Source organism: Lithobates pipiens, unplaced genomic scaffold, assembly GCF_037356315.1.
Source record: "Lithobates pipiens isolate NorthernLeopardFrog02 unplaced genomic scaffold, aLitPip1_a1.2 Scaffold_22, whole genome shotgun sequence".
NCBI classification, from domain to species: Eukaryota; Metazoa; Chordata; class Amphibia; order Anura; family Ranidae; genus Lithobates; species Lithobates pipiens.
This window is the reverse complement of record NW_027507784.1, coordinates 221,147,376-221,160,018: the sequence shown is the minus strand read 5'-3', so window position 1 is coordinate 221,160,018 and position 12,643 is coordinate 221,147,376. Positions and strand designations below refer to the sequence as shown.

Sequence of the window (12,643 nt, the reverse complement as noted above, 5' to 3'; positions counted from 1 at the left end):
ATTCTAACCTGTAAGCCAGAAAGATGCCACATGTGGCATCTTCCTACATATAAATACACGCATACTGCGTGGTCATCTTTAGACATACAGTATAGCTGGTGGATTTACATTACTCAAGAGTTATTCTTCCTGATTTATACAGTGACAGTTGATGGTTCTTGGTGGGTGATATTACATTTTGATTTATGATGTTGGTACACATCACATTTTTTGGCATCAAATTATGATTTGGAAATAAAAAATAAAATAAAAAAACACACGCACACACACACATTCATTTTAACCACTTAAGCACCAGACCATTTTGCTGGTCAAAGACCAGACCACTTTTTTGCGATTCGGCACTGCGTCGCTTTAACTGACAATTGCGCGGTCATGCGACGTGGCTCCCAAACAAAATTGGCTTCCTTTTTTTCCCACAAATAGAGCTTTCTTTTGGTGGTATTTGATCACCCCTGTGGTTTTTATTTTTTGCGCTATAAACAGAAATAGAGCGACAATTTTGAAAAAAAAAAAAAAAAAAACATTTTTTTTTTACTTTTTGTTATAATAAATATTCCCCAAAAATATATAAAAAAACTTTTTTCCCCCGTCAGTTTAGGCCGATTCGTATTCTTCTACATATTTTTGGTAAAAAAAAAAGAAAAAAAAATTGCAATAAAAATAAAGTTTGATTAGTTTGCGCAAAAGTTATAGCATTTACAAAATAGGGGATAGTTTTATGGCATTTTTATTAATATATATATATATATATATATATATATATATATATATATATATATATATATATATATATATATATATATATATATATATATATATATATATATATATATATATATTTTTTTTTACTAGTAATGGTGGTGATCAGCAATTGTTACTGACACTTTTGACAAATTTTTGGGACCATTGTCATTTATACAGCAATCACTGCTATATAAATGCAGTGATTCTTGTGTAAATTACACTGGCAGTGAAGGGGTTAACCAGTGGGTGGCAGTGTAGGGGTTAAGTGTTCCTAGGGGTGTGTTACTAACTGTGGGGGGCTGGGCTTTCATTTAGTGAACACTTATCTCTGCTCCAATCACATGGAACAGAGATCAGCATCACTAGTTGCTAGGCAGAACGGGGAAATGCTGTTTACAACGGCATTTCTCCGTTGAGCCGCCCCGTGAGACGATCGCAGGTATGCCCATGGCGATCGAGTCCGCGGGACCCGTGGCTAGACTCACGGGGGTCCCGGCCGGCACGCTCGCGATGGCAGGATGACATTAAAGATTGGACGTACCTGTATGCCAATATGCCTGCCCGTGCCATTCTGCCGATGTACATCGGCGTGTGCCAGGTCGGGAACCGGTTAAACTTGAATCAGCAATGGTATTGTTTGTGGTTTGTAAAGACACCTGTGTGAGTTTGGGTAAACATTTTTGCGAGATGGAAAGCAACAAGTGAAAAAAAAATATATTTGAATAAAAAAAATAACTTTGCACATTATAGCATTCTTAAAAACAAAAATAATGAAAAACAATTTGAGAGAAAGATACATTTAATCTCAACATGAAAGGTATTTATTTGGGGAAGTTACAATTCCACCATTAAAATCAGTGGCTGAAACTTTGGGCTACACAACTCTCTATTTCACTTCCAAAAAATGCCCTTTATTGGCTTCCTGACCAGCGCACACCAATATATGTCAGCAGAATGGCACTGGTGGACAAAAGGGCTTACAAGTATTTCCCCTTTAAGAAGTGGCACTGTGGGCTCTCCGCGACTGCGGATCTCATGGACTTGATGTCCGCCGAGTGCCCGCGGTTATGTCATGGAGAAGTAGAACGGGGAGATGCTTTTGTAAACAAAGCATTTCCCCATTCGGCCTAGTGACAGGATAGAGATAACTGCTCTGTCATTGAGAGCAGTGGTCGCTGTCATGTGTTATAGTGCCACCCCCCCAGTTAGATTAACTCCCGAGGGCACACAGCCCCTTCACTGACCCCTAGTGGCTAACCCCTTCACTGCCAGTGTCACTTGCACAGTGATCAATGCATATTTATAGCACTGATCGCTGTATAGATGGCAATGATCCCAACATAGTGTAAAAAAAAAATAAAAAAATAAAATAAAAAAATGTGCCCACCACTATGTTGCAGTGAAGATATTTGCCAGCATGCCATGGAACAACACAAATAGCATCTAAACCGGTAATTTATTGCATGATCACAACACAAGGAGAGGCTTGTGAAGGGGTCTTGCGTGACTCCAAAAAGTTGCACTCTCCTTGTGTTGTGATCATGCCATAAATTACCCATGTGAACACTATGTATGTTGTTCCATGGTGTGCTGGCAAATATCTTCACTCTGACTTGAACCAGTATTCAGCTGGTTGTTGCTACATCACCCAAATTTGAGAGCTCATCCAGGAATGTGTGTGTGTGTATGTGTATGTGTATATATATATATTATATATATATATATATATATATATATATATATATATATATATATATATAATGTTTTTGTACATTTTGTGGGGGTATTTGTTATAGCAAAACAAACAAAAAAAAATTAAAAAATAATGTTTTTTTTTTTTTAATTGTCACATTTTTTGTTCATAGCGCAAAAAGAAAAAAAAAGAAACACAGAGGTGATCAAATACCACCAAAATAAAGTATCTGTGTGGGGGGGGGGGGGGGGGGGAATGACATACATTTTGTTTGGGTACAATGTCGCACAACCACACAATTGTCAGTTACAGTGATGCAGTGCCAAATCACAAAAAAGGTGATCTGGTCACTTCCTTGGCTGAAGTGGTTAAACCCAGCACTCATTTTGGTATTCACTATTCACTATAACTCTTGGTAAAAAAAAAAAATCCAGTGCGCATGTGCAGAGTATCCAATATGGCCGCTTGAGCCGGAGCTCCGCCGAGTCCAGCGCCCACGACTCACACCGCGCACCGCAGACAGCTCAGCCAAGGTCGAAAACGGGCGATCTGTCACCCCCTCATCCCGGGGAAGCTCTCCGTATGCCCGGAAAACCAGTCTGCAGAGACCTGGTACCGCAATTCGACGGGACTCCGCCGACAGGGTGTACCAAGATGGCCGCCGCGGCCCAGCAACACGCCTCAGGGAGAGAAGCACATCCTGAGCCAAGGCAAATGATTGCTCCAGCCTCCCTCACCTATACCCCTTACCACCAAAGTGGGGCCTTACCCCCCACCCCATCTCCAGCCTCCACGGAATCTCTGCTTGGCAGAAGCTTCGGGGATTCACCATATTCCCCAGCGGGCCCTACTCTTATCCCACCACCAGGGGGACCCTCTCCTTTCCCCCTATCAGAGTCTGGCACACATACAGATGATCTTCTCCTAAAAATGTCAGCTCTCCTGGAAAGGGGCTTAGCATCTGCTGCTGCTAAAATTACGGGAGACATTAAAACGGATTTTCAAAACCTGGGTGCCAGGATGGAAGCGATAGAACACAAACTTGACATGACAGTCTCGGTAACCAATCAAAATTCAGAGCATATTCAGACTCTGCAAGATAGGCTGGATACCGCCATACTCAGAATCGATGAACTCGAAAACAGATCCAGAAGATAAAATTTCCGGATCAGAGGAATACCGGAATCCATCTCTGATGTGGCACAAGCTACCCACGATATCATCAAAATCCTTGATTCCAGATATACCGCAACATCGCTTGGAGCTAGATAGGGTCCACAGAGCCCTAGGACCCCCTAGAAAAGATGGATCTCCCAGAGACATCATTGCCAAGCCGCACTTTTACCTGGTAAAAGAAGAGATCATGAAACAGTCCAGAGCGACAAAACAACTCTCCTATCAAGGCCATTCTATCCAAGTCTTCGCCGACCTCTCCCCCTCCACAATCCAGAGAAGAAGAGCTCTAAAACCCCTTCTACTGGTGCTCGCTCAAAAAGAAATAAAGTATTGGTGGTCATTCCCCTTTGCCGTTAAGTTCCAACACAAGGGCAAGACTCATTGTTTCACCAATTTCCAAGACGGAGAAAAGATCCTTCTATCCCTCTAGGCTCATCACAACGGAAGCGGACATGGATATTTCAAATCCGAATTACAACCCAGCTAAACGTCCACCTCCAACTAGCCCACTTACACCCCTGTGGAATAAGCAGCTGTCAAAAAGAACGAAGGACCACACCCAGACCTGAGGCCCGACTTCTACACTCTCCAACTTTTCTAACCCTAACTTCACTTCAAGATGGAGTGTACCAGGGAAACTTCCCCTCACCTGGCGGGAGCTCTAGCTCCTCTGACTTTCCTTGAACATTCTTCCCCTGACTGCGGGTCCCATCTATGGTCCCCCCTCTGGCTGACCTGCTCACACGATGGTCTTCTGCTTAAAGCCAGGGAACATGGTTTGGACTTCGCCTAGCTTCTGGTCTTCACAAAGCTTTTGTTTTCATTGGACGACGCAGAGACTTCTAGCAAGTCGGATCTTTTCCAGGACGGACATTCTGCTTTAATCTTTATAATAGATGCTTGCTCTCCATCCTGCCCCCAGCGTTCTGTCCTTCCCTCCCTCCCTTCCCCTTCACCCTCCTGACCCCTATCCCCCTTCTCCCCCCCCCCCTTTTTTTTCTTCTTTTTTTTTTGAGCAGGAAACTGCCCTACGCCTCTTCAAGATAATCCTGTCATGACCCATGCTCTACATAGAGGCCCGCAGTGGGGCAATGCCCCCTTCGTAGTACTTCCTTTCCTACATGCTTGTTTTAGGGTTTGGTTCTTTGTTCTATAATTTTGTCTATATAGCCAAACAGAGCGTTAGACTCTGTCATTGACCTCCAATATATACTTAATGCACCTGGTGTTTACTTTATAATCGTTATCTGTATATTGATGTGTCGGGGCGCTGGACTTGGTCCATGTGCCTCCACCTACCCCGCAAAACTCCTATGTTTTGTGGGCTAGGGTGCCTGCCCCTAGAGGAGCAGGCGTTTTCGGTAGGGGTAACCTCCGGGGGAGGTCTGGTCCCCAGGGGCTTGCCCCGAATCATCAGAGGAGGTTTCCTCAAGATTCTTCCTCTCCTTCTCTCTACTCTCTCTTCCTTTCCTCTCTCTCTGATCCTTTACCTCTTCATCTTGATCTATCTCCGAGATTCTCAGTGGTCGCTCACTATTTTCTCTCCCTCCAGGCTCACACAATTGTTTCTCCTAGAGAAACGACCCTGCTCGATGTACTGGAAAATGGAACGTTAGACCCCCGTGACTCTCTGGAGGCTCGTGACGAAGGATTGGTAAGCATCCCCTTTCTTTGTTTTCATGGCTGACCTCCCGGGCTCTAAACGCAGAATAGCTTCTCATAACGTTCAGGGCTTGAACTCCCCTATTAAGAGGAGAAAGATGTTTGACAGTTACAAATCCCTGAAATTGGACGTGGCTCTGATCCAAGAAACCCATTTTCCTGATCGATACAGCCCAAACTTCTTACATCAGCATTCCCCCCAGTTTTATTTAGCAAAATCTGAAAACAAAACAAAAAGGAGTGGCGATCTTATTCGCTAAATCTAGTAATTTTGTCTGGCAGACGGGATTTCAAAGACCCAAAAGGAAGATTTATCCTCGTTAAAGGGACAATAGATGGCCAAATTTACTCCTTTGTGTCTTATTACGCTCCTAATAAGGGACAACACAAATTTTTCCAATCCACGATGGCCACTCTTGCCCCCCTTCTGGAGGGAAACGCGGTCCTTGGAGGAGATTCTAATGTTGCTCTGGATCAAGGTCTGGATAAATCAAACCCGTCCAAAAGTAGGCTCATTCGTCCCTCTAACACCAGCCTTAAATTCGCTAAATTAGTTCATACTCACGGACTGGCAGACGCATGGCGTGAAGCCAACCCGACAAGTAGGGATTTCACCCACTTTTCCAATCCGCACCAATCCTATGCTAGGATAGACCACATATTATTGCCTACATGTTTACTGCCCATTCTTGCCAACTCCAAAATTATAGACACTGCCCTCTCAGATCACTCTATAGTCACTATCACTATGCAGAACTCCATCCATAAAGCTAAGCATTTCCACTGGAGACTTAATGAGTCAATTTTAACAGAGCCCTCTAGGGTGGCAGACATCAATAAAGCGCTTCTTGACTATTTTGATCTCAACAGGACGAAGGGTATTTCAGCAGAAACCTTATGGGCTGCCCACAAAGTCTCAATAAGGGGGAAAATTATTCAAATAGCATCACAGATCAAACGTGAAAGAGGCTGACATTTGCAGGCTTGAAAACACGTATGCTGACCTCAGGGCCCAACACAAAAGAGATCCCCACAGAATTCCAACCTCTCTTCTGGACTCAGCTAAGCTTGAGCTAAATCTCGCCTTGACGGCGAGGGCTGATAAACATTTGAGATGGACCGGGGCCAAATTTGACTCACATACAGACAAATTAGGGTGAATGCTAGCCAATAAACTCTCTCCTAAGATGAGGTGCAGGACTATCCGCAAAATCAGGACTCATGACCACATAACCACTTCTGACCCTACTAAAATTATATCTGCATTTCGAGAATTGTATGCCAAACTGTACAACGACGACCGTCAGGGTCCCCCCAGTCTTACCTCTAATTTTTTGGACTCTTTACCCATCCCATCCCTTTCGGACGAACACAAAGCCAGCATGGAAGAGAGGATCACCGTAGAGGAAACCTTAGAGGTAATAAAGAATTTAAAGAAGGGCTCAGCCCCCGGACCGGATGGTCTGACGGTGCCCTATTATAAGTCTTTTGCAGAGACCTTGGCCCCTTACATGACAAATTTCTTCAACGAAAAGGTGACTGGCTCTCCTCTAAACCCTGATTTAAACTCAGTTTTCTTGACAGTGATCCCAAAACCAGACAAAAATCCAGAAGAAGTAAGTAATTACAGACCCATTTCATTGATAAATAACGACCTCAAAATTCTCACTAAAATAGGCTGAACTCCTTTATTTGAACGTATGTCCACAAAGACCAGGTCGGCTTTATTCCAGGTAGACAGGGTCCTGACCAGACTAGACGCACCATAGATGTGATCTCCATCCTCCAATCGAACTGGCCGGGGGGTCCCAAGCAACAGGGTATGTTACTTTCATTAGACATACAAAAGGCCTTCGACTCTGTCTCGTGGCATTATCTTTTTATGCTCCTGGAACGATGGGGGTTTGGAGACCGCTTTATGGGACTAGTTAAAGCTTTATATTCTACGCCCTCAGCTATTATCAAATCACAGGGATACCTATCCACCCCTATCAAGATAGCTAGAGGTACTAGGCAGGGGTGCCCTTTATCCCCATCACTCTTCGCAATAGCGATCGAGACACTAGCAATAGCAATTAGGACGAACCCAGACATCAAAGGGGTACTCTGTGGGCCGCAGGAACACAAATGCGGACTGTTCGCTGACGACTTAATACTCTTCATCACCTCCCCCCTTATTTCTCTCCCGAATTTATGTAATCAGTTGTCCTCCTTCGCGAAAGTCTCAGGCCTGGAAGTTAACTTTTCCAAATCCCAAGCCCTCAATGTCTCCCTCCCCCCAGCCATGGTGGATTTACTTAAATTAAATTTCCATTTTGACTGGAATGATCGGGCCATTAAATATCTCGGCATAAACCTTACTCCCAAATTCGAAACTCTATATGAGAAAAACTATCCCTCCATGTACCGCAAACTTGAACAAGATTTAAAATTTTGGTCCACACAAAATATCTCCTGGCTGGGTAAAATTAACACCGTAAAGATGACCTTGATGCCAAGACTCTTGTACCTCTTCAGAGCTCTCCCAATCCCGATAAGGTCGGACCACCTCCGATCTTTTCAAAGTAAGGTCCTGAAATTTGTCTGGGGAGGCGCAGGTTATAGACTCCAACAAACGCTTTATTTAACACGCAAAAAAGGGGGCTTCGGCCTCCCGCATCTACATAAATATTATCAAGCGGCCAGACTTGCGTAACTCTCAGTGATATATTTTAATGGGGAGAAGCCTGACTGGCTACAAATAGAAAGATTCGCAGCCCCGCATAATACTCTAGACTTTTTACTCTGGACCTTACCTAAAAGCAGACCTCCAATTTTGGCTCCCACACTCTCCCACTCCTTTGCCCTATGGGACAAATTAAAGCTGAACCCAAATATCATCTCTAGCATGACCCCTCTGTCCCACATCTTCCGGAATCCCAAATTTACCCCAGGGCTAGAGATCCAAGCCTTCCAATGGTGGCTAGACAAAGGGCTGCACCGAATAGGTCACTTCTTTTCTACCAATGGGCCACTCTCTCTCGCACAATGCATTAGCAAACTGGACCTTCCGAGAACGGAAAGGTTTAGATTCGGACAAATTAGTCACTTCCTACATAGCTTATGGTTGGACAAACCAAATCCCCCTCGTTTCTCTAATTATGAGCTCTGGTGTGGTCAAGCGGTGGAACAAAGGGGGGGGGGGGATCTCCATCATCTACGCCTCACTCCTACATCCCTCGGGGAAGTCCTCCTATATGATAACCTGGGAGGAAGATCTTCAGTTTCAGTGGAGCCTGGAATCTTGGTAATCTGCCTTTCCCATGGCCTTCAGAGGAATAATAAACACCTCCCTAATGGAGGCAAGTTTAAAAGTAGTCTCCAGATGGTATCGTACCCCCGCGAGACTAGCTAAGATATACCCATCGGCCGACCCCTTGTGCTTCAGGGGTTGTCATCTGTTGGGCACAAGTGCACATGTGTGGTGGGAGCGCCCTAGAATTAGACATTTTTGGAAAAAAAATATTCAACATTATCAAAAAGTTGACCGGACACGAGCTCTCCAGGCTCCCGGAAATTGCCTTACTGAATGCGCATCTTCCTCTCATCTCAAAATATAAGCGGAAGCTGATCCACTTTATTCTACTGGGGGCGAAAATGACCTTAGCTAAATCTTGGAAACAACCTGGGGTCTCCGTTAGGCTAGCTATAAGAAAGATCTCATGGATTATGTCCCAAGAAAAATTAGCGAGCTCCCTCATGGACGCGAAGCAAAAATTTGAACTAACCTGGGAGTCTTGGGCCCAATATGTGGGGATCTCTCTTGTTCCTGGGATCCCCTCGGCTCAAACACTAATCCAGAGTGACCACTGAGAATCTTTTGACTACTACCTCTTTTCTCTTCCTTGCTTTTCCATCTTTCCTCTTCTTTGCCTGTCTCTTCGGAGGGCTATCCTCCCTTCCCCTCAGGGATACTGATTGACCTCTACAACAATCCCCCTGAGTCGATTGTAGTTATTACGGGGGGAGCCTGGGAGCTCTCGCCCTTTAAGGGGGGGGCCTGTTCCTGTGCAGTGTGATCCCAAGAGGGGCACGGGGACAGGTTCTCCTCCGGCAACTGGCCCAGGTTGGGTTCATCCTGGGAACTTGAGCTCATCCAGCCTTGGTTTAGTACGCCTTTACCGTAGTCCTAGCGGACTCCCCGGATGTCTCCCCCACATCTTTGTTGAAGGGACGCAGGCTTAGACCCGATAGAGCTATCTCTCTATAGGCATTTTTTCTCCTTTTATATACAAATTCTCTTCTCCCTTAAAGGGATAAGAAGGTTGACTTTATTCGTTTTTGGTATTTCGATATCACATTGTTGTTATTCGAGTATTATCTGTCATTTATGATGTTTCGGTATCCCTGTACCATGCTACTTAAAAAAAAAAATTCCATGGGAGTTAAAAAGAGTTGTTTGTGGGTCTGAGCATGCTCAGTTGTGTTGGCACCTAGTTGTAAAGAAACTGAAAATGTATCTCTTCTCAGACTTTTAAAGTTATTTCAGTGTAGAAATCACTTTTTTACATAGTTTAAAAGCAGATCTTTAAACAATATACTGTATATATATATATATATATATATATATATATATATATATATATATATTTTTTTTTTTTTTTTTTTTTTTTTTTGGGGAGTCATTTATAAATTCTGTGTGATACATCATTAAGGTTTTTTATATTAATTTTAGTGCAGCACCACTTTATATTATAACCCCTTGCCGCCAAACGTACACAGGTGTGCGTACTCGGGTTCCGGGGGTTATATCGGGATGATGCCCACACCTGCAGGCATAGTTCCGGTACCGTTTTTCAGAGAGGCCGATTGGCTTTCCAGCCATAACAACCAATGTCACTAAAAGCTGCTCGGCTGTTATGCCAGAGGAGCGGGAGGGGACGTCCCCCCCCTCCCGCCGCTCTTACCGGTGCTCTCGTTCAATCGGGAGCACCGATGAACAATCTGATGCCTCCGGCGGCTGGGCAGGGACTGGAATGAAGCCGTAAGCGGCTTCATTCTAGTCTCCTAATGGTAAACACGGGAGCAACGTCATGACATCACTTCCCGTTTACCCGGCTGCCAATGGCGCCGGATTTAAAAATACATACACTATTCAGAATCACCGAAAAAGGCGATCTGAATACTTTGAAGTGTAAAGGAGGAACCGGGGGTCTTTTAGACGCCCAATCCCTCCATAAAGAGTCCCTGTCACCACCTATTACTGTCACAAGGGATGTTTACATTCCTTGTGACAGCAATAAAGGGGATTTTTTTTTTACATTTATTTATTCATTATAAAATAAATAAAAAAAAAAAATATGTTTAAAGCACCCGCCGTCCCCGCAAGCTCACAAAGCAAAGAAAACACATATGGAAGTCACGCTCGCATATGTAAACAGTGTTCAAATCACACATGTGAGGTATCACAGTGATCGTCAGAGCAAGAGCAATAATTCTAGCACTAAACCTCCTCTAACTCTAACCTGGTAACCATTTATTTTTATTTTTTTAAAGAGTCGCCTATTTTTAGGTACCGTCGTTTGTCGTCATTCCACAAGTGCGTGCAATTATAAAGTGTGACATGTTTGGTATCTATTTACGCGGCATAACATTATCTTTCACATTGTGCAAAAAAATTGGGCTAAGTTTACTGTTTCATTTGTTTTTTTTTTAATTCATGAAAATATAAAGTTGCGTTTAAAACACTGCTGCGCAAATACCGTGTGCAACAATCGCTGTTTTATTCTCTAGAGTCTCTGCTAAAAGCTAAAATAAATTCAAAAAACTATATATATATGTTTGGGGCTTCCAAGTAATTTTCTAGCAAAAAAATATGGATTTTAACTTGTAAACACCAAATGCCAAAAAATAGGCTTAGTCATGAAAGGGATAAATATACATTGTAGGATGCAAAGAGGTAGAAAGAAGCTGTATGCTCCTACAACTGGATTGCAACACGAAAAGTCAGATGCATTTAAAAACATGTATTCCTGCATTCGGAACAGAAAATATGGACATGTGTTTTCACTGTTTATAAACTTTTATTTATTTTTTATTGGTTCTTTAAAGCTGTTGATCAGTAGTTAGAGTGATATGCATATCTTACAACAGGACTAAAAACTCACCGAAAAATGTTTGCAAGTATAACCAATCCAAACTTCTGCACAATTTACGTAATCCTAAAAAATGAAAAGTGGATTTTAGTAAAAACTTGTAGATTCCCACACATAAAAAAATAAAAAACAAAACAAACAGGAAAATGCAGAGTTGCTGTAATATAAGAAGAAGAAAAAAAGTCAGACAGGCTTATTCTGCACTCCAGACTGAGGAAGAGGGCTTATCCATTGAAATGCATAATCCGCTTTGGATGTGGAAAGGTATTCTCATGTCACAGGTTGAGTTTGTGTGTGTGTGTGTACAGAATTCAATTTGCATAAGGGCCAGTGTTAAGCTTCCACAGCCAGTGACGATTTGGGGAGCCATGTCATTGGCTAGTGTTGGTCCACTGTGTTTTATCAAGTCCAAAGTCAGTGCAGCCCTCTACCAGGAAATTCTAGAGCACTTCATGCTTCCTTCTGCTGACAAGCTTTATAGAGTTGCTGATTAAATTTTCCAGCAGTATTTGACACCTACCCACATGGCCAAATGCATCAATACCTGGTTTAATGATCATGGTATCACTGTGCTTGATTGGCCAGCACTGACCTAAACTCTATAGAGCAGGGATCTGCAATTAGCGGAGCTCCAGCTGTTGCAAAACTACAAGTCTCATCATGCCTCTGCCTCTGGGTGTCATGCTTGTGGCTGTCAGAGTCTTGCTGTGTCTCATGTGAGTTGTAGTTCTGCAACAGCTGGAGGTCCGCTAATTGCATATCCCTGCTATAGAGAATCTGTGGGTTTAGTCAAGAGGAAAATGAGACATTGAATTATGCAGACAAGCTGAAGGCTGCTATCAAAGCAATCTGGGCTTCCATAACATCTCAGCAGTGCCACAGGCTGATCGCCACCATGCCTTGCCACATTGATGCAGCAATTTGTGCAAAAAGGATGTGCCTGTAGTTTGTTAGGACATACGTTTGTAGAGCTCAAGAAATAAACAAAATAATACATTAAAAATGTCACAAAGAGATCCCTAAGAGTCCATTCACACAGGAGCAACTTTGGATCCGACTTGAAGTCGTCCCAAGTTGCCTCAAGTCGCGCAACACGATAAAATCAATGTAAGTGAATAAGAGCCGTCTTAATGCACACTACTGAAGTCTCTCCGACTTCAGAAAAGGTTCCTGTACTACTTCAATCCGACTTCTAGGCAACTTGTACCCATTGATTTCAATAGAAGTTGCC

At 43.2% G+C, this 12,643-nt stretch overlaps 1 protein-coding gene across 7 annotated transcripts in view; it reads right to left on the bottom strand.

Moving 5' to 3' along the window:
• The window catches only part of VPS35L (VPS35 endosomal protein sorting factor like), a 1,440,208-nt gene that overhangs the window by 653,111 nt on the left and 774,454 nt on the right, over positions 1-12,643 (bottom strand). For all 7 annotated transcript variants that reach the window (XM_077448861.1, XM_077448865.1, XM_077448864.1 and 4 more), the window contains one exon: positions 11,425-11,478. In XM_077448861.1, coding sequence (XP_077304987.1) covers positions 11,425-11,478 — 54 coding nt within the window. The remainder of the gene's footprint in view (positions 1-11,424; positions 11,479-12,643) is intronic.